The sequence below is a fragment of the Cyphellophora attinorum genome (assembly GCF_001299255.1).
Source record: "Cyphellophora attinorum strain CBS 131958 chromosome Unknown Contig25, whole genome shotgun sequence".
Classification (NCBI taxonomy): domain Eukaryota; kingdom Fungi; phylum Ascomycota; class Eurotiomycetes; order Chaetothyriales; family Cyphellophoraceae; genus Cyphellophora; species Cyphellophora attinorum.
In genome coordinates this window covers 397,072-415,882 of record NW_017253253.1, presented here as the reverse complement: position 1 = coordinate 415,882, position 18,811 = coordinate 397,072, and the positions used below count along the sequence as shown (strand labels likewise).

At 52.9% G+C, this 18,811-nt stretch overlaps 9 protein-coding genes across 9 annotated transcripts; 5 read left to right on the top strand and 4 right to left on the bottom strand.

The window, feature by feature from the left end:
* Positions 1-9: 9 nt before the first annotated feature.
* Positions 10-266, top strand: AB675_1593 (uncharacterized protein; the record flags this gene model as incomplete). The annotated part of the gene is made up of 1 exon (XM_018141495.1): positions 10-266. A coding segment is annotated over one exon (257 nt), but the record flags the coding sequence as incomplete, so codon positions are not given.
* A 1,648-nt stretch (positions 267-1,914) lies between these two features.
* Positions 1,915-3,936, bottom strand: AB675_1592 (putative hydrolase; the record flags this gene model as incomplete). Its single annotated transcript, XM_018141494.1, has 3 exons — positions 1,915-2,922; positions 3,014-3,067; positions 3,148-3,936. 3 exons carry the CDS (start codon positions 3,934-3,936, stop codon positions 1,915-1,917), a joined length of 1,851 nt encoding a protein of 616 aa, XP_017997127.1.
* A 1,096-nt stretch (positions 3,937-5,032) lies between these two features.
* On the bottom strand, positions 5,033-6,376 carry AB675_1591 (uncharacterized protein; the record flags this gene model as incomplete). The annotated part of the gene is made up of 1 exon (XM_018141493.1): positions 5,033-6,376. The coding sequence occupies one exon, from the start codon at positions 6,374-6,376 to the stop codon at positions 5,033-5,035; it is 1,344 nt and encodes a 447-aa protein (XP_017997160.1).
* A 672-nt stretch (positions 6,377-7,048) lies between these two features.
* Positions 7,049-7,897, top strand: AB675_1590 (putative oxido SadH; the record flags this gene model as incomplete). Its single annotated transcript, XM_018141492.1, has 1 exon — positions 7,049-7,897. One exon carries the CDS (start codon positions 7,049-7,051, stop codon positions 7,895-7,897), a length of 849 nt encoding a protein of 282 aa, XP_017997254.1.
* Positions 7,898-7,958: 61 nt separating this feature from the next.
* Positions 7,959-10,606, bottom strand: AB675_1589 (Multisite-specific tRNA:(cytosine-C(5))-methyltransferase trm4a; the record flags this gene model as incomplete). Its single annotated transcript, XM_018141490.1, has 2 exons — positions 7,959-10,311; positions 10,359-10,606. The coding sequence occupies 2 exons, from the start codon at positions 10,604-10,606 to the stop codon at positions 7,959-7,961; spliced, it is 2,601 nt and encodes an 866-aa protein (XP_017997144.1).
* A 678-nt stretch (positions 10,607-11,284) lies between these two features.
* On the top strand, positions 11,285-12,339 carry AB675_1588 (Aquaporin NIP2-1; the record flags this gene model as incomplete). The annotated part of the gene is made up of 2 exons (XM_018141489.1): positions 11,285-11,963; positions 12,011-12,339. The coding sequence occupies 2 exons, from the start codon at positions 11,285-11,287 to the stop codon at positions 12,337-12,339; spliced, it is 1,008 nt and encodes a 335-aa protein (XP_017997284.1).
* Positions 12,340-12,967: 628 nt separating this feature from the next.
* AB675_1587 (C-factor) lies at positions 12,968-13,906 on the top strand (the record flags this gene model as incomplete). Its single annotated transcript, XM_018141488.1, has 3 exons — positions 12,968-13,398; positions 13,502-13,622; positions 13,724-13,906. 3 exons carry the CDS (start codon positions 12,968-12,970, stop codon positions 13,904-13,906), a joined length of 735 nt encoding a protein of 244 aa, XP_017997231.1.
* Positions 13,907-15,828: 1,922 nt separating this feature from the next.
* On the top strand, positions 15,829-17,605 carry AB675_1586 (putative amidase; the record flags this gene model as incomplete). The annotated part of the gene is made up of 2 exons (XM_018141487.1): positions 15,829-16,743; positions 16,835-17,605. 2 exons carry the CDS (start codon positions 15,829-15,831, stop codon positions 17,603-17,605), a joined length of 1,686 nt encoding a protein of 561 aa, XP_017997164.1.
* A 114-nt stretch (positions 17,606-17,719) lies between these two features.
* On the bottom strand, positions 17,720-18,772 carry AB675_1585 (uncharacterized protein; the record flags this gene model as incomplete). The annotated part of the gene is made up of 5 exons (XM_018141486.1): positions 17,720-17,811; positions 17,865-18,100; positions 18,152-18,236; positions 18,285-18,366; positions 18,425-18,772. The coding sequence occupies 5 exons, from the start codon at positions 18,770-18,772 to the stop codon at positions 17,720-17,722; spliced, it is 843 nt and encodes a 280-aa protein (XP_017997248.1).
* Between the last annotated feature and the right edge of the window lie 39 nt (positions 18,773-18,811).

The window sequence follows — 18,811 nt, the reverse complement described above, 5'->3', positions numbered from 1 at the left end:
TGCTCGAAGTCGTGCTCGAAGTCGTGCTCGAAGTGGTGCTCGAAGTGGTGCTCGAAGTCGTGCTCGAAGTCGTGCTCGAAGTGGTGCTCGAAGTGGTGCTCGACGTCGTGCTCGAAGTCGTGCTCGAAGTGGTGCTCGACGTAGTACTTCTCGTCGTTGTCGTGGACGAAGATTTAATAGATGTGGTAGTCGTAGAAGTACAGGCCTATGATGTACAATCAGTACAAGACCCCCAACTGGCAGACACAAGTACGGCTTTTAGATAAGGAGATAGAATAGAGGCTGAGCTCCTGTTGTGCATTCAAGGGCAGGGATCAGAGCAGAATGAGAAGAAATCACACGTACAGGTGCTGGACCTTCAATACAAGAGCACAGGGTGGAAATTATGCTATTTCCCTGGGACAATGCTTTGGACCACGCCGAAGCCCGAGGGTCCTGTGTACTTCTTGATTTTACTGTTGTAGTTGTCGAAGAAGGTTTGGTCGTCCTCGTCGTAGAAGCAAACGTTGTGGTCGTCGTTTTAATTGCTGGCGTTGACGGTGCAGCCCGCTTCTTTGACCCCGAGGTGCAACGCAAGGGGTACTTCGACGAGCAAAAGGCTTCTGCGATGGGCAGGCCATCGAGAAAGGGAACCAGTTCCGCATAGATGCCACTATTGCAGACGCCACCAGCCCTTGGTTCGAGAGCAGGAGGAGCAAGAGCAACAGTAGAGCCCAGCCAGGTTAATGACACGACAGCGAGACTGACAAACATACTGAGAGTCGTGGCTCAAGTCAAAAACAAAGAATCCTTGCGAAAGGGAGGTTGAAACACCAGAGATCCGTAAGGTCGAGGTACCGCAGGATAAGGTCGAAATGATGAATTGTGTAGCTGGAAAATGAGCGAAGACGCTGGTGACTCCCTATATTAAAAGATGAACATACACTTCACGGTCATCTTGGATATACTTTGTGGCATCTACAAATGATGTGGATAAGGATGCCTGGCAAGGATTAGTCTCGAGTCTCGACCTTTAGCAGAATTCCTGCACCGCAGCCTTTCAATGAAGCTTCTGCATCATAGCTGGCGATGTCGGATGCCGTGTGTCGCCGACTTCGTGGATTATTCGCCAGTGAGGTCATCACGTTGTTAGGGCACAACCCTCTTTCTATGCTCCAATGCCGTAGGATTAGACTGAATCCGCGCAGATGACCAAAGGCTCATTCTGGAGATTGAAGGTATAGCTGTAGAACGAGAAAGCAAAAAGTAGAGAAGGAAGTCAAAGGAGCAGAGCTCAGCACCTTTTTTCAAGCCTCGCAACCCACGTGACCTGAGTTGGGGGTTACTGATTGGTGGAGATACCATATGTAAATTACGCCTATTTGTAATGCTAATTCTCCTTGCCTCCTATCTCCCGAGGTCCCTTCCAAGGTTGCTCTACTCCCTGAAGCCCTTAACTTTCTACATCCTTAGCTTTCTACTACTATCACCTATAGCCTAAGTGTTGTCTGGAGTAAGGATCTAGCTGTATAGATATGCTTGATAGGCCCTAAGTCCTCTTCTCTCCTCTTGATAGATACTAGACACCTAAGAGTAGGACCTCTGAGTAGACAGGTCTTTCCAGTACTAGAGACTCGCTTAGTACCTACCTATGTGCTAATTTAGACATATCGGGCAGAGTCCTAGGCAGGTGTCCAGGTGCCATATATCTTACCTTGTATTGACTTGAAATGCGGCAGGTCACGTGGGGTGCGTGGCTTGAAAAAAGGTGCTGCCCCGAGGCACAAGGGAGCTGAAACTATGGGCGCCCGTTTAGTGTTGAAGAACAGATAGAAGTCCCTATCAGGAAGGAGGCCTGCCCTTTGAATTGTCGACGATGTTTTTTAACTTCAGGATGTCAATCTCATACTACCGCAGAGACCACCCTGCAGTACATCATTGTGGCCATGAAGCCATCTCACCCAGCTCAATTTGGTTCAGATGTACGTTCAGCTTCCTCATCGCCTTCAACAACTTCAAATCTCCCTCCGTTATATCGCCTCCCAAACTCCTCCGCTTGACTTTCTTCTTGCCAGGCTCCGGTAGCCCGAACTCAGGCAGCTCGACGTCGAAGGGATCAACATCGGGCTCACACCTCGTACCTGGCTGAGGCAGAACACCCTCATCGAGATATGCCCGAACAGCCTTCGCTGTGCACAGCGACGGGTGTGCATACATGCCATGCCCGACTCCACCATGCTCGAGCAGTACGCTCCCCTCGAAGCCTGCACTGACATTGACCGCTGAGGACCAAGGAGTGATGGGATCGAATTTGCCGTTGACGAACATCACAGGACTGGCGGTCTTCACCTCGAAATCTCCATCGTAAATCTCCTTCGACTTCATCTTCCATACTGCGCACGGCCACGCGAACCTGTGGCTCAATATATCTGCGAAAGCGCTGGTTTGCCACTGCTTCTGGGCGACGTGCAGAAGCTCCTCCTTCTGGGACGTCTTCCAAAGACTGTCTGAGCACATAATGCCATGCAGCGCGTTAATTCCAAGATTCCACTCCGGTCCAGGCTCGCCATCAGGCAACTTGAATGGCGGCCAACGGTCCGAGCTATTCTTAATTGGGAACAGCTCTTCTTGAATTATGTCAGTCGCCCATGACCACTGAATCGGGCTGTAGAGAATGCTGTGAAGTAGTTGCTTGAAAGACTCCCAGGAATAGAACAAGGATTGGTAGTCAGGTAGCTCTTCGATCTTGTATCTTTGAGAGTTGATAAAGGCCAATAATTTTAGCGGATCACCGGAAGGTGCATATCGGGCAAGAGCGCACTTGTCGGGGTTGTTGATACATTCATGCAGCATATTCAGTAACGCTTTGTCGGCGTCCTGAGATGTGCTATACTGAAAGCCAGAGCGCCAGTCGCGAGGATTGACATTCGAGTCTAGAAGAAACTGCACACATCAGCCGCGTGGTTCGGAATCACAGTAGTCAATTAAGCTCTGGTGCTGCCCGTGTTACCATTCGGATTGCGGCGTGACTTACTGATCCAACACGCTCCGGGAACATAGCAGCAAACGTTTGACCTATGTAAGTGCCCTGATGAAGTCAGCATCGTCGGACATTTACTCAGAAAGCAGAAGCAATGGATGGCAGCACAAATGCCTCCGAAGACTCACATGACCGATGCCGATATAATTCAGCAAAGCGTCTTTCCCGTCAATCGCTTTCGCAATCTCGAGCATAGTATCTCTTGCCACAAACGCAGTGCCGAGATAGCTGCCAGCGTCCTTCATTTGTTGTTCGCACTTATCTGCGAACCTTTCATTGAAGGGAAACGCTTCGTCCACGACCTGCTCCACGTTGAACATGACCAGCTTGTCTTTCGGCACGTCCACGTTTGTCGGTAGCGTCAAGTTTGCGCCACCCGGATCCTGTGAGAATGTTTCGTTGCAAGCGAACGGCAGCGTTCGTCCTGTGCCACGAGGATCGAAGCCGATCAGATCGTAGTCGCCACCGAGAACTTCATGTATGGCGTCGGACGTTAAAGCGACGAACTGAATGCCGGAGGCGCCAGGCCCACCTGGGTTCAGGAGGATAGATTTCTTGGCAGGCTTGTGGAGCGCTTCCACCCGAAGCAGATCGAGAGTCAGGTCTTCGGAGTTTGGATCCGTATAGTCCAAGGGCACGGTCAGATTGGCGCATTGGTATGGGTATGGAGGTGGTGTAAGCCAGCCTTGATAGCCAAAGGAAATGTTGCATGGTGTCCAGTCAAGACACGACTCTGGTGGTGAAGATGGCAGGGCGGAAGTGCCAATGAGCAGAGCAGACAGGAGCTCGAACAAACGATCCATCTTGTGGCGACATAAACTGCTTTCGTCAAAGAATCGAATGCCGGACTGCAGCCATTTATACAGCTGCTTAATTGTCCAGCTCGACAGACCATCCATCTGAGCAAAGTCCGCCATGTGTTCTTCTTGAAACGGAGACGTGGCTGAGCTGTGCTTGCCTTTCTCACTTCATGTGTAGCATTCGTACAGATACGGTCGCTGGTATGAGTATGAGCTACAGCCGCGTCGACCTAGCAAGACTCGGGGCCCAGGCAGCACCATAAAGACAAGGCTAGTAGCACTGCACCAGCGTCATCGCGCGGACAGAGTCATGTTTGGTCGCCGCATTGCAGGACCGACTTGTGGAACCTCGAATTGTCCATCAGAACAGAATGAGGTCCATCCAAAGTTGTCTGACAACTAGGTTGCTAAGTGTGGGAGAATGGGGTCGTCTTTCTCGGGTTTCCTTTTCTGATGCGGGGAGCTGTGCTTCTGTTCTGCCTGATCCTCGCGAGCGAAGAAGGCTCAAAGGCCAGCTTTGGCATCTCTGCGCGCTCTGAAAAGTCCATCGATCGTTGGCTATCATTGACAAAGCGCGTCATATGTGTACAGAGCCAGTACGCCGATGGCAGTGGTTCCGGAGTCACGATGGAGACCGTGGGGGCCAGGCAGCGATTCGTTCCAGGAGGGCTGTGTACACTGCTAGCTTGATGAGCATACAAAAAGTACTGGAGGCAGCAGACGATCTGCAATGACAATGCTTCGAGCGCGCCCCACGATAGCTCCTGCTACCAGAAATGTAGTTATGAGGGAGGATCGAGCATGACGAGTCGCTCGCACCTTTTCGATTGCTTGGCGCCGTACTTTCTAAATCTGGCAACGGGTTACATGGGCGATGGGAAGGAGTAAGCGAAGCACAGATCGATGCCATGTTCATCCACAATAATAGAACAAAGCAAGCTCGAATCCAGGAAGATGCCGATGGCGCATACTGCTGGTTGTAGTAGGTGGCTTCAGTACGGGCATCTGTGTCTCCCTGACCGGACGGGAACTGTACCATGGACTCGTTAATACATCCTTACCTTGCGAATGCTACAAGATCGCCGGGAACTCCTTCCAGGCAGCCCCTGAGAGAAATTAGGCAAGCAAGGTGCTGGTCGTACCTCGTACTGACTGCTCTGCCGGAGAATTTTGATCTGGAACGGATATAGACCACACCCCTTTTCCAGCATACCTACTTCGGATCACAGACCGCGATCCAAGGACTGACAACGCCCATGATGAAGAGCCTGCCCGTCTTTGCATCCCTGACCGCAGTTGTCGTCATCGGTAGGATCTCTCCTTTCGGATCCTCCAAAATCTTCTTCACGGTCCATTCCCTCTTCGGCATCCCAAAGCCCTTTCCTGGCTCTCCTACTCGCCTGATCTCAAGAATCGTTGCGGCAATACTGCGCCCATCGATTGGTGTCGACTCCTTGAGATGCTCTTCCACTTGCGGCAGTTTCGGGAATCCTGCTACCAGCATCACGCCATCGCTATCCTCAGAGATGTTGTCGAGAGGCATGTTCAGAGGTATCGAGCCAACCTTATGGATAGGATGCTCTTGAGTCGTGTTGTGAAGGTGATCGGCGTCCTTGAAGGGTCTGAAGCCATTTTGGGGAATGTTTTCGTATCTGAATGGGGAGCTGTAAACCGAGACCTCTCCAGTCAAGGAGCTGGGAACATATAGAAGAGTGTCTTTGGGCGAGACGTGCAATCCGTTGGGGAAATGATGTCGTTCAGATTTGGCTATCAAGCTACATGGGGCAATAGAGTTCTTGTCCGGAGGTGGGATGCAGTGAGCGATACTCCCGGTGCCCAGGACGGTCGACAGAGTGTGACCAAGTCCAGATCGGTAAGGTCCATGGTCGTTCGTGATGACAATGCTGTCGTCTGGTCGAACAGCGACGTTATTAGGCGTGGTGATATTCGTAGGGTTATAGAATGTGTAGAGGTGCTTGAGGGTCGACGAGTCCGGGCTCATGCTAAAAGCTTCGATTGTAGCATTGTGACCTGTAACCGCCTGATCTGTGGGCACTTGCGTGGTCAAGTCAAAAGTTGGTGCTTGACTGACGAAGTACAGATTTATGGTACCATCTTTCAGGGTTCGACCAGTCATGCCTAGAAGATTTAGCTGCTTCTCGCCTATGGCGTTCGTATAGTCGCCAAAGTCCAGAATGCGATAGTCAAAAGACTGAGGATCCTGAGGATGTGGCGTGTCCAGCGACATCACGACCACCTGATCGTGTTGTGGGCGGCGATCAGCAGCATAGCTCGCCATGGTTGGGTTCCATGCTTTTCGACCCAACGCGTTTGAGCAAGCGAGAAATAGCTGGCGAGACTTGTCGTCAATCCATGCGTCCTCACATGCAGCGATGTTGTGGTCCGTTACCCGACGACATGTGTACGGGAAGTCTGAGAGAGGCTGTAGCACGCGTCCGTAGCCAAATGAATTGAAGACGATATTTTTGAGAAGGAATTGCCAGAGAATCGCAAGGTTTAGGACCGTGAAGCCGATCCAGGTGGTAAGTGATGGCATATTTGCCTCTGAGATGTTTACAGAAGTCCAAACAGCCCCCTTCGACGCGACACAGGTCTTATATTGAGAATCTGTAGGTCAGCGATGGAGCCTCTCGCTTATGACCCCGAATCGGCATAAATGTTGCGAAACAGCAGGGAGCGCGCCTAACGAAAGCGCGACCGTATAGTAGCCTAAAGCCCACGGAAGTTATAGCAGTGACGACGACAAGCTAGCTGTGTACTTCTCGCGCTGCTGTAGGTTGTGTGTCGGCTAGGCAGGCACACAGAGTCTGTGTGCTGTAGCACAGCTTCATATTTCTTCTGGGCGCCTTTCCGAATTGAAAGGCACCCACGTGCGAGGCAACCTCAAACCGATGTCAGAGTTCAGCCGACAGCGGACAAGGCGCCCCCTAAGACCTCCAAGTTGGAGTCGGCATTAAGCCTCCTGCGGGCATACGGTTTGACGTCACCTTGAACGAGATCATCAGTATAGTATACGTAAGACATTATCCTCGTCGATCCTATGCGTCCTCCATAGCCTTGAAGCGACTTCCTGTCTTCACAGCAATCACAGCCTCTCAGCGAACCAAAACATGGCCAACACAGTCTTCCGCTCCGGCGCCACAGCGTGATCTCAGGCTCCGCCGGCGGGGTCGGCTTTGCCTTTGCGAGAATCTGCCGCCAGCACGGCATGAATCTAGCGCTCCTAGATCGGGACACCGACAACCTGAACAGCGCCGTCAAGCTTCTCTCGTCAGAAGCCAAAAGCTCCGACCTCAAGACTGAGGGCTACACCCTTGACGTCTCGGACCTGTCTGCCTGGAAATCAACCGCATCGAAAATCTCCTCCACTTTCGGCCCCTCCATCGATTTACTGATGCTGAACGCTGGGCACGCACCTAAGAATACTGGGAACTCGAAGTGGCTAGACGTGAACTACTGGCACCAAACCCTCGACACGAACCTCTTCGGTGTGGTCAACGGCATAGCCACTTTCCTCCCCCTGATCCAAAAATCAGGAGGGCCTTCGAGCGTAGTAATCACCGGATCCAAACAAGGCATCACCAACCCACCCGGCAACCCCGCCTACAACGCCTCCAAATCCGCCGTCAAAACCATCGCCGAGCATTTGAGCCACGACCTCCGCACCGAAGGCAACGAGAACTACTCGAAAGGCACGACGGTTCACCTCCTCATCCCAGGCTGGACGTTCACCGGTCTCTCTGGCAACACAGGCCCTACCTCCTCGCAGGATGCGTCAGCAAATAAGCCGAAGGGCGCATGGCTGCCGGAGCAGTGCGCACAGTATGGCGTCGACAAGATCAAGGCAGGGAAGTTCTATATCGTCTGCCCTGACAATGACGTAGACGAGTCACTCGATCAAGCAAGAATGACGTGGGGCGCAGGCGATGTGGTAGAGGGAAGGAGTGCGCTCAGCCGGTGGGACGAGCTGTACAAGGGCGACAGTGCGGCTTGGATTGAGGAGGAGGCGAAGAGGAGGAGAGGGGAGGCGAAGGGGGATGGGTTGGCTACCCGATGAGGACTGAATTCTTAGGCAATTATTGGTTGTAGGTATGTGAGGCATGTGAGGCATGTGTACTTCAAATAGCCACACCACCATCTTCCTCATCGTCAACATCGACTGCCTCAGCCTCCACACCCTCAGCAGCCAGCGGAGGAGGCGCGTCGCTCTCCGGCGAACTGCTGTTTCGCATCCTGACATCCTGTGCTTTGTCCCCTTCAGTCGCGGCGTCCGGCTTCTTCATCTTCTCTGGCCTCTTTCCGCCTGGATTCTGCTGCATTGAGTTGATCAGTTCCGGGCTATCACCAAACAACCTCAACAACATCGCCTTCCTTTCTTCCTTCGGCAGCATGAGATTCAGACTCTGAATGCTCTTCCACAACGGGAATACCATCCTCTCATTGAACCCACTGTCCCCTTCGTCAGCTCGTGGCTCCACCACCAGAACACAACACCCCATTCCAACCTTCAGAATCTGCGGTCCGACTTCCCCAAGATTCTTATGCTCGTCATTCGCGAAACGGGGGAACATCTCGACCAACAATTTGCGCAGCGTTTCTTTCTTCCACAGCTTGATGATGCGTTCAGGACCAACCCACATCTCCACGATCCTCATCCCATCCGTCTGAATCCGCCAAGGGCAAGTCTCCGGAGAAGGAGCATCCTGCTTCACGAACATCTTCACGCCGGCGTGGACGAATTTAATGCCCTTGCCTTCATTTTCGGTAAGAATGTCTTTGGCGAGGGCCGTGGTATAGTAGATGTTTTTGGTGGCGGTGGCGGCTGGGTTGCGCACCATGAAACGGTCGGTGGGAAAGTCGGGAGAGAGGTTATAGAATTTGCGGATGTCGGTGAGTTCGGAGGTGCTGGTGGGGGAGAGGTATTTGAAGGGCTCTTCGAAGGGTTGGTTGCGGTTGCGTTTGGGATTGGCGCCGCTGTTGCCATTGGCGGTCGGTGTAGGAGCGGCGACTGAGGCTACTGGCGCAGAGTCTATTTGTTTAGACGTACTGTTGCCGTCCACTTGTGGAAGTGCCGGCGGATCGGGTTGTAGCTCAACTTTGACGCGCTTGGTTGCTGAGTCGGCTTGGTCTGCGTTGTCTGCGTCTTCAACTCGCTTGCGCTTCGGCGAGGAGGATCCGTTCGGGATTTCGGCCTTGACCTTAACATCTTCATCCTTGATTTGGACTTCTGCATTGGTGTCGACGACAGGTTCAGTGCCATTCGAGTCAGCTGCTGCAGGTGCCTTGACCGTCGCCGCGGGCTTCTCTTCGGTCTTGGCCTTGATCTCAGCCTTCTTCTCGAGAATTGAAATGAAGAAAGCTCCCGTGTCGTGTAAGTGAGGATAGACTCGAATGGCACGTTCTAGCGGCAGATCGTCCTTGGGCGGGAACATGCTTTCAGTAAGCTTGCTCAGAGCCTCTTCGCCTTTCGCCTCCTGCTCTTTGAGGACTTCATCGTAGCTGTTCCATATCCTTCCAGCTTTTGACATTATGCTCCACTTCTTGAGGCCTGGAAAGCGCTTCAGACCCGGTAGGTAGTCCTTAGTTTCAATCAACTGGACGAAATCCGAGCCGCCACACCTTTGGATGGCAGCCGACAGGACAGCCTCGTCCTCGACTGGATTCATGCTACACGTCGAATAGACTACTCTGCCTCCGATCTTCAGCATTTGCAATGCCCGGACTAGGATCCTGACTTGTGTGGCGTGCAGACCAAGGCCATTGCTAGGATTCCATTTCTGCCAGATCTCGAGATTCTTCCTCGCTGTGCCATCGCCCGAGCATGGCACGTCGGCTAGAATGCGGTCAAATTTGAGATATCGGTTCTGAATGGGCTTGCCGTCCGCTGTAGGAAGTGAGGGGACCTTGATTGAAGGGAATATGGTTGCATCGTGGTTTGTGACGATAATGTTAGGCGAAGCCAGTCTCTTGACCTGGTGGACCAACATGTGAGCACGTTTGTAGTCGACGTCGTTGGCGATCAGCAAGCCAGTAGATCTGCCATCGTCCTTGTAGTCTTGACCCTCGGGTCTCGACGAGCCGCTGGCTAGAGTCTCTGCAACCTTTCTAGACCTTTCTTCCTCGCCATCGTGCAACATCTCGATAATTTGTGCTGACTTGCTTCCCGGAGCAGCGCACAAATCCAGGACTGTGTGGCCTGGCTTGATGTCCATAAGCAGCGGCGGGATCATGCTGACGATCTCTTGTCGTGTGATGTTTCCGACATCTGTCTCGGCGACCAAAAAGCTCTGAAACGATTTGAAGGGCGGGAAGCGTCTAATGATGTGCTTTGGTGTGGTCATATACCATGCCAACTGGTTCGGGTACCATGGTACTGGCTGGGGAGGGTCGACGAGCTCTCCTTCATATCTTATGGACGTGATCTCGGGTATATAGAAGTCTCGTAATCGTTGCTGTACGGCCAGTGCATGTCTGTCTGCGGTCAGTTGCCATCGAGTCCACCAATCTTTAGCACATACACTCTTGAACCTGTGAAGCGGAAGCTGTTGGGCAGATCTCGCCGCATAGCTTCCCATAATTGCTCCTTATCTTCTTCTGGTACCAGGTCTAGCTGATTGTAGTATTTTTCGAACTTCTCATTATGCCTGGAAATGGTACTTTTGTCGACTCGATTGTCGCGAGGAGGCCCACGACCACCGCCGCCACCTCGTCCTCCCCATCCGCCTCTACCGCGGCCACCGCCTCTGCCGCCACGTCCTCTTCCCATGATTTATGTATGTGGTCGAGACTGATCTTGTCTCATGAGGTGACTCGAATATCGAGAAAGACTCGAAACCGATTCACAAAAGTTTTGTTGCAGAATTGGGGTTCGTTTGCGGGGCAGAGCCTCGCAGCCTCGTCGCGGAATTCTATCGCCTACTGACTACCACCCAGATACCACATCGTTCGCCATCGACGACTTGTGACTGCTGCTTCGTTATTGACAGTCATCGTGACCTGCTAGCTGAAAGTCCCCTAGAACCTCGATACCATGTCTCTTGGTCGACTCGGCAAACGAAGCATGTCCAGCAGGATTGCACTTGGCGGCGGCAGTCCATGCGCATGATGGTAAGCACCAGTTTCAGGGCACGGTTTTTTGAATCAGCCGCTTTCACGCTTGCGACCTACGATCAACGGAATAGCGCCCATACCACTGACATTTTTGTGTCACCGACATGATGTTTGGTAAATGCTGTGTCAGCAAAGGCTAGCGCAGAAAGCCTCCCTGCAGCGGAACGGTAGGTAATCGATCTCAGGGGTCATTAACCCTTTACGGAAAGGACGCTGAGAACTCGCTCTCTGATTATAAGATGCATATCATTCGCAAATGTGCCTACAAAATCCGTGTCGTGTACTAACCCAGAGACTACGAGGCTTCAACGCCAGCTCACTCTGTAGCGCCATCATGGCCTCTCCAAACGCGTCCTTCGCTGGGCGTCTCGGCGGCATCCAGCAGTTCACCGTCAACAGGGAAGATCCAGACGAGCAGCCTTTGCTCGAGAAGACTCCAGATGCTGCTCCCAACGTCGCCATCAGAGATCTTTTCCGCATGTCGCTCTTCAAAGATCCTTTTTTGTGGAAGGCAGCTTGCATCGAGGCCATGGGCACGTTCCTACTTGTCTTTGTTACAGGCTACTTCGCTATCTCTCCAAACCTCCCAAATCCGGATCCATCCCCAACTTCCGGCAACTTTGCACATGCCGGGTTCATCGCGCCTCTTGTCGGCCTCTTGATCAATGGTGTCTTCATCACGATGCTGATCTACGCCTGCGGCGCCACAAGCGGCGCGCACTTCAATCCGCTGATCACAATTGCGACTTTTTTTGCGCGCCTGACGACTTTCCCAAGAGCGGTGCTATACGTGGCCGGTCAGATGGGAGGGGGTGCCCTGGCTGGGCTAATGCTGCGGGCAGCAGTCAACACTCGAGAATTCAAGGTCGGAGGCTGCTTCCTGTTCCCGAATGACAGAATCAACGCTTCCACGGCCTTGACTGTAGAATTTGGAGCTGCGACTTTGTTGCTGTTCTGTGCGTTTGGCGTCGGCTTAGATCCTCGTCAAGGTGAATTATTCGGTCCAGCTTTGGGTAAGTGATTCGACGGCGTGATTCTGGACGATGCTGATGTCTAGCAGGTCCACCGCTGGTAGGTATCGCGTCCGCCACAGTCATCTTCGCATTCAGCTATAGCGAATCTGCCTACGGAGGCGCCAGTTTAAATCCAGCCAGATGCTTTGGCGTATTTGTCGGAAGTCGCTTCCCGGGCTGGTCATGGGTGACATGGGTTGGTCCACTGCTGGCGTCCATTTTCCATGGTATCATTTACTGCCTCATTCCTCCTGGCCCTCCTCAGAAATCAAAGAAGCTGAAACGTACGCACCGAGATGAAGAAGGTAGCGGACATCACCTTGCGGCCCGATTCAGCCATCCTCTTGAGAAGAAACCATCGGACACAGAGCACTGAACGTGTCCGTCTTGGGTGCCTCATCTAGTATGTCGGAGCCAACCAACAGGTGCAACACAGTTGCCGAAGACCTCCATGGACGGTTCCTTTCGACCTTGAATGCCCGACTTTCCGAAAAGACTCCATCCAGGTACCCAAAGGCTCCTCGACGTCCCGAAGCGGTCTGGTGTGCCAAGTCCTTGCCGACAGAGCCAATCACAGGCTTTTGCACATCGAACATCTCGTACATTCTGCCCATGTCGTCATTTACAGCCTAGCAGAATTGCAAACGTCCCGCGCTCTTGGGTCTTGTTTCGAGATTGAGTTCTACAAGAAATGTCCGCGGCTGAGTGCTACGAGCTTCATACGAGATTTGTAGGTACATTGACTCCACCAAAAATTGCCGATGCGACCAACCAGATAAAAGCATGGAAAAGCTGCTTAGCAAGAAGCATTCGACCAACCTGACAGTTAGATACATGGTGGCGCCGTGGAAGTGGCCTTGATAACCCAAGCTGTCGCCTGTATGTCTATAAAGGCCAGACGATTGTCAACGAAATGGGAATAGAAGCTCTATGAAGGATATCACCAGACCACCATCTCTTCAGCAATACAAGACACGCCCTTTCTCCAGCTCCTAGCCACAGTAATGTCCTACCTCGTCACTGGCGCCAACTCAGGCATCGGCCTCGAACTCGTGACCCAACTCAGCGCTCTCCCAACGTCCAAAGTCACCAGAGTCTTCGCCCTCGTTCGCCGCTCCTCCGAAGCCCTTGACGCCCTCCCTTCTGACCGCGTCACAACAATCATAATTTCTAACCTCGCCGACGCAGCCGAAGTGTCAAAAGCCGTTGCATCAGCCACTGAAAAGCTCGACGGCAAAGGCCTGGATGTCCTGATCAACAATGCCGGCGCGATGGAACCGACTGGCGGAAAGTTTGAGCCCACGCAGAAGACCCAGGACATGTCGGCGCAAGAGCTTATGAGCACGCTGGAGAGTAACGTCGCAACCTCACTGGTTGTCACCAGCAGCTTTCTACCCTTACTGAAGCAAGGCAAGCAGAAGAAGATCTTCAACATGTGAGCTTAGCCTTCACCTGTCCCTGACCAAGCCAATATTAGCCGGATCTGACCCATTCAAACCCTCAGATCGACCACTCTCGGCTCACTCACCATGGTCAAGAACTACCTGTGGGGCCTTCCACGCGTACAAGATCAGCAAAGCCGCAATGAACATGCTCAACCAGCAATTCGCGGGCGAGCTCGAGGCAGAAGGATTCTGTGTAGCGCTGATCACGCCGGGTGTACGTTTTCGTCCCTTCCACACAATACCTTTGATCCTCCCACGCGCTTTCTGCGAACTACTTCCTATGACTCGGTCCCAATACTGACGCTCTTTGTCCAGTGGCTCAAATCCCGCCATCCTCAGGCGGATCTCGAGGTTTCTGTCGGCGTCAAGGCGGTGCTCGATATTGTGTTCGGTGCGGGGCCGGAGCAGAATGGGAAGTTTTTGAATATTCGTGTTGCGGGGTGGGAGGAGAATACCAAGGGGCCGAATAAGTATGATGGGAAGGAGATTCCTTGGTAAAGGAACGGTATGGTGGGTGCTGCGGGATTGCAGTGGGAAGTGGTCTTGCGCATGGCACTTCGGTCTGTTAGAAAGTCGTGATGTTCTTAAAGTGGTCCATGATTGTTGCGTCCTGTTGGACACGCTCATGGCTGCGGACCGTGGCTTATGCGGTAGGCGTGGTGCTTACTCTTTTCTTCACCGGCCCGACGGCGAACTATAATACGAACAGGTTCGCCTCGGCGGTCGAGGCATCTATCCAGAGCATCTGGCCCCAAATATCAGGAAGCAAAAGCTTCAACGGCCTTATTATCAATGCCATCCCAGCCATTCATGTCTGTCCTACCAATAAGCGTGCAGTCAGTGGCGCGCAAGAGTATCTATCGAACGCACGCCCATCCTACCACGCCGACCTGGTCATCTGTGCTTTCCATTTGCGGCACAATCTTCCGAAATGGGCCATGCGAGCTTGGCACACTTGATGGACGCCCATGGTGGGACAAGTGCGCTACACGGTGTCGCGCTGATCCTGCGTCACTCTGATGGCTGACTGTTGAACTAGATATATCAGATTGGTGCCTCCCAAGGTGGGACGAAATGGAATATCTTTTGAACGTATTACTGGATCACGATGTTACAAATTCTTCTCCCAGCACTGGTGTTGGTGCTCCTCTTGGTCCTCTTGATGATGGTCGAGCGCTTTCGTACCCACGATATTGCAGCACCGCGGGCATGCTGACGGCGTGGATGATAATTGATGATGGGATGAGAACGAGTGGTGGTGCGCCGGAAGAGCAGCTTTCATGTCTAGCATAGCTCGTCGAAGAGATGGCAGACTTGTCGTTCGAAGCGAGGTGCGCTGGTGCGCTGCACATGCATTGGAATCCACGATACTTGGACGCGCAAGAGTCGGGGATTTGGACCGCGAACCGGTGCGCTAACGGCCGCTTCCTAGAAGCCTGGGGAGTTTGAACGCGAGGGCAGTTACTGTGTCTGGGAGTGCCCAGTCGTTATCGACAATCGAGAGTGTCTGCGAGGAACTGCAGCTCCAGCTTTATACAGGCATAGCCATAGATGCCCGACCGTCGACTGGCTGTCTGCGAGCCATTCGCAACGCCTTTCGATACTGCTGCCACCATCCACCAAACAAATTCGTCTTGCGCCGACTTTATCTCGATGCCTGTTAAGCCCACGCGATGAAAAGCATCAGATCAGGAATTTTTCGGCACATCGAGCAGAGTCGGGTCTCGAGAGAGTCGACCCAACGCGCATGGGCGATTAGGTAGCCTGAGGGCATGCTATGAAGTTGTCCGCCTTCCCTGGTCGAAGCTTCTCTTCGTCTAATTACCTACGCAGCTTCTGAGAATATTTGTCCTGGGACGCATCGACCATGTCTGTCTCGCTTAGCAAGTGCATCTCGCATCTCTGCTGCTGAGATTGCCTCGTATTGACGTTGCCCAGCGACGGCTCGAGCATAGTGTCTGTCTTACGCTGCGCACTCGAACATTTGTATTCGATCATAAGCGGTAGATACGAAAGCCGTGTCACTGCGTCGTTTACAATTCCCTTCACAAATCGTTCGACCAGGCTCACCCTCCAGCAGATAGTGAGATTGTCCTTCCTATCCAGGAACAAGTCTTCAGGGTTTGAGACTTCGAAGTTATGAGTACCGACCTTCCTCACTGCGTCTAGTCCCGGTAGGAAATATGAAGCCTCGGGTGCAGCAGGCGTAGTATGATTGGTCACTTTAGGTTCATGACGTTCGCTCCAACAGGGGATGCTGCCTGCCGGTAGATCTTATGAGATCTTGTCCGACCGTTAAGGTACCTCGGGCTTCGTTGAGTAGATAAGGACAACGGAATGGTAATGCTACTAAAGATGGCGTCGCCGTGGACAGCCATCAGTGGTCCTCTGTGCCTCTGCAGCGACAGCCCACGCCCACCATGAGGTCCACAATTCTATATACGATACTAGCAGTAGCTTTCAGCGCCACGAGCATCGCTGGAACAACTTGGAGTGACTCATGCACGTCCATTAATGGCCAAGCATTTCCCTCGCTATTGGACGTTACCACGGAGGAACTGATCACGGGACTGGAGTCTGGTCTGTTCACGAGCGTCGATCTTGTGAACGCCTATATCGCCAGAATTGCTGAGGTCAATGGCACCAATCATGCCGTCACACAGCTCAATCCAGACGCACTTACCATCGCCCAAGCCTTGGACGATGAACGTGCAAATGGCACTTCTCGTGGTCCATTGCATGGCATTCCCGTTCTCATCAAGAACAACATCGCTACGTTCGACAGCATGGACAACACAGCCGGGTCATACGTCTTCGCAGGAGCGAAAGTCCCCCGAGATAGTACCATGGCGGCGAAATTGCGACAGGCCGGTGCAGTCATCCTAGGCAAAACCAACTTGAGCCAATGGGCAAACTTCCGGAGCGACAATTCGAGCAACGGCTGGTCAGCCATCGGTGGACAAGTCATTGCTGCATACTTTCCCGACCAGGACCCGAGCGGGAGCAGTAGCGGTAGCGGTGTGTCGAGCTCTCTGGCACTGGCCCATTTCTGCCTGGGCTCGGAAACGGACGGCAGCATCATCTCCCCATCGGATGCGAGCAATCTTGTGGGCATCAAACCATCCGTGGGACTCACTTCGAGGAGTCTCGTAATTCCCATCTCTGAACACCAGGACACGGTCGGGCCAATGGCGCGAACGGTCAAGGATGCGGCTTACTTGCTCAACGCGATTGCAGGCTTTGACGAAAACGACAACTACACCTCGGCGATTCCCTATCCTGATTATGTGCTTCCGGACTATGTTGCCGCATGTAACTTCTCTGCTCTTAGTGGCGTGCGGTAGGTGTGCCGCGGAACGTCTTTGATGTGAGTGAACCGATTGTGATCCTGTTGACACTTATGAATTGCTCACCCTCTCGTGACAGGTCCCTGCAATCCGCAATTCGCCATACGCTCCGATCCTGGACAGCTTCGACACATACGCCATACCTCTCCTCAAAGCCGCCGGCGCGATAATTGTCGAGAACACAACCTGGCCCGGCTACGATACCGAGCCCGCGAACCGCACCTCTGTCGTCCTCGAAGGTGACTTCGTTGCCGATCTCATCAAGTACATTGACCAGCTCACCTTCAACCCGAACAACGTCACCGACCTGGCTGATGTCCGCAACTTTACGCAATCCTCTGCTCTCGAGGACTATCCTGACCGAGACACCGGCGTCTGGGACCAGGCCCTCGACTACTTTGGCGGTCAGGACAATACCACTCCCGAATTCTGGTCAAACTACACTCTCGGTCTCGAGCTCGCCGGGCCGCAAGGCATCATCGGATCGCTGACGAACTACTCTCTGGATGCTTTGATCTTGCCGACGTACTTTGCCAGTCACTTTCCCGCCATTCTCGGCACGCCTGTGGTGACCGTTCCGATGGGCTCGTATCCAGCTGGGTCGAATGTGACACAGAACAACAGGGGTGACTTGAACGCAACAGGTCCAGGGATACCGTTCGGGCTGAGTTTCGTCGCGGAGAAGTGGAGCGAGGAAAAGCTGATCGGGTTGGCGTATGCTTTTGAACAGAGGAGTATGGTACGGGACAAGGTGCAGCCATTGCCGGAGAATGTGCCTAAGACTGAGATAGCCGATGTTGTTGGGAAGCGGAAGGGACGGAGAGCTTCCGTGGAAGTCGGCTGGTCGTAATGAGCGAGTAGTCACCCTTCGAGTATCCGAATGGCTGCACACAATGGTCATCGATGTTTGAACTCCGACATTGACGTCAGTGCGCTGGTGCTGTCTCAGCACTAGCCGCCGCCACTAGAAGAAGAGAAATGCTCGAAGCTCGATGCTTTCCCTGGGATGATCCTGATCAGTCGTCTTCGGATGTTTGAAGCCCGTGTGAGGAACGCCTGTCATGTGATCAGCCCGAGTGAAGCCTTTGCAAAATCAGCATAGCACTGACCGGCGACTTGCTCCCGGGAAGTGTCTGCTTGCCGGAAGACCAAAAGCTCGGAAGTCAGCTGGCCACTCAGATACCACCACTCATGGTTCGCGTTGTAGTGCACCTGCATGTTCTCCGAGTACGAAGTTCGGTTCACGAGATCACATGCAATAAGATCGGTGGCGTAGTCCACGGTCTTTGCACTGCACATAGCTAATGGCCAGTCCATTAGCGGCCCCTTGAGCGTTCTCCATACGCTATGCGTGGTCAGTGGCAACAGGCGCATGAGAGGTTAGAGCAAGTCTCACTTCAACGCGACGATTCTGTCGAATTGATCTGCTCGTACATCGAGATACTTGTAGGCTGCTTCGACCATGGAACTTTCCGTATAGTCTGAAGACCATCAGAGGTTTGGGAGACCTTTCATGAAAGCTCGCTCACCAACGTGGACTCTCGTGGTTGGCTGCAGATCATGATAATCTGTTCCGGTCGCAATTGGGAATGTGCGATGCCGCTTGCGGATCTGGAAGTAGTAGATAAGCCTCTTTTCTCGAAGATATCGTTCTGCGACGCAGACTGACATTGTGCTCCAATATCTCGATGCGTTGCGGTTGGAAATGCGCCTGCAACAAGGTCTTAATCTCAGGATAATATTTATGCTGTATTGTCTCCGTTGAGCCAAAGTCTGCATATTGCATCGCGGAGTCCAATTGAAGGATTTCGAAACCCTCTGTATCAATGGTGGGCTCTTTCTCGTGGGCCCTTAGATCTCTCAGCTTGATCTTGGATCTTCTTGCCGTAGCACAATTTGTGCGCGGAAACGATTCATCGTCCGGAAAGTATTGCAGGGTGTATGGCTTTTCGGTCTCATACAGATCAATTCTCTGCAGAAAGCCCAAATCGGCCTCGACGTCGCCTTGCGCAGCCATGGGGGCCGGTCTGCTGTCGTTGATTGTAAATGATACGCA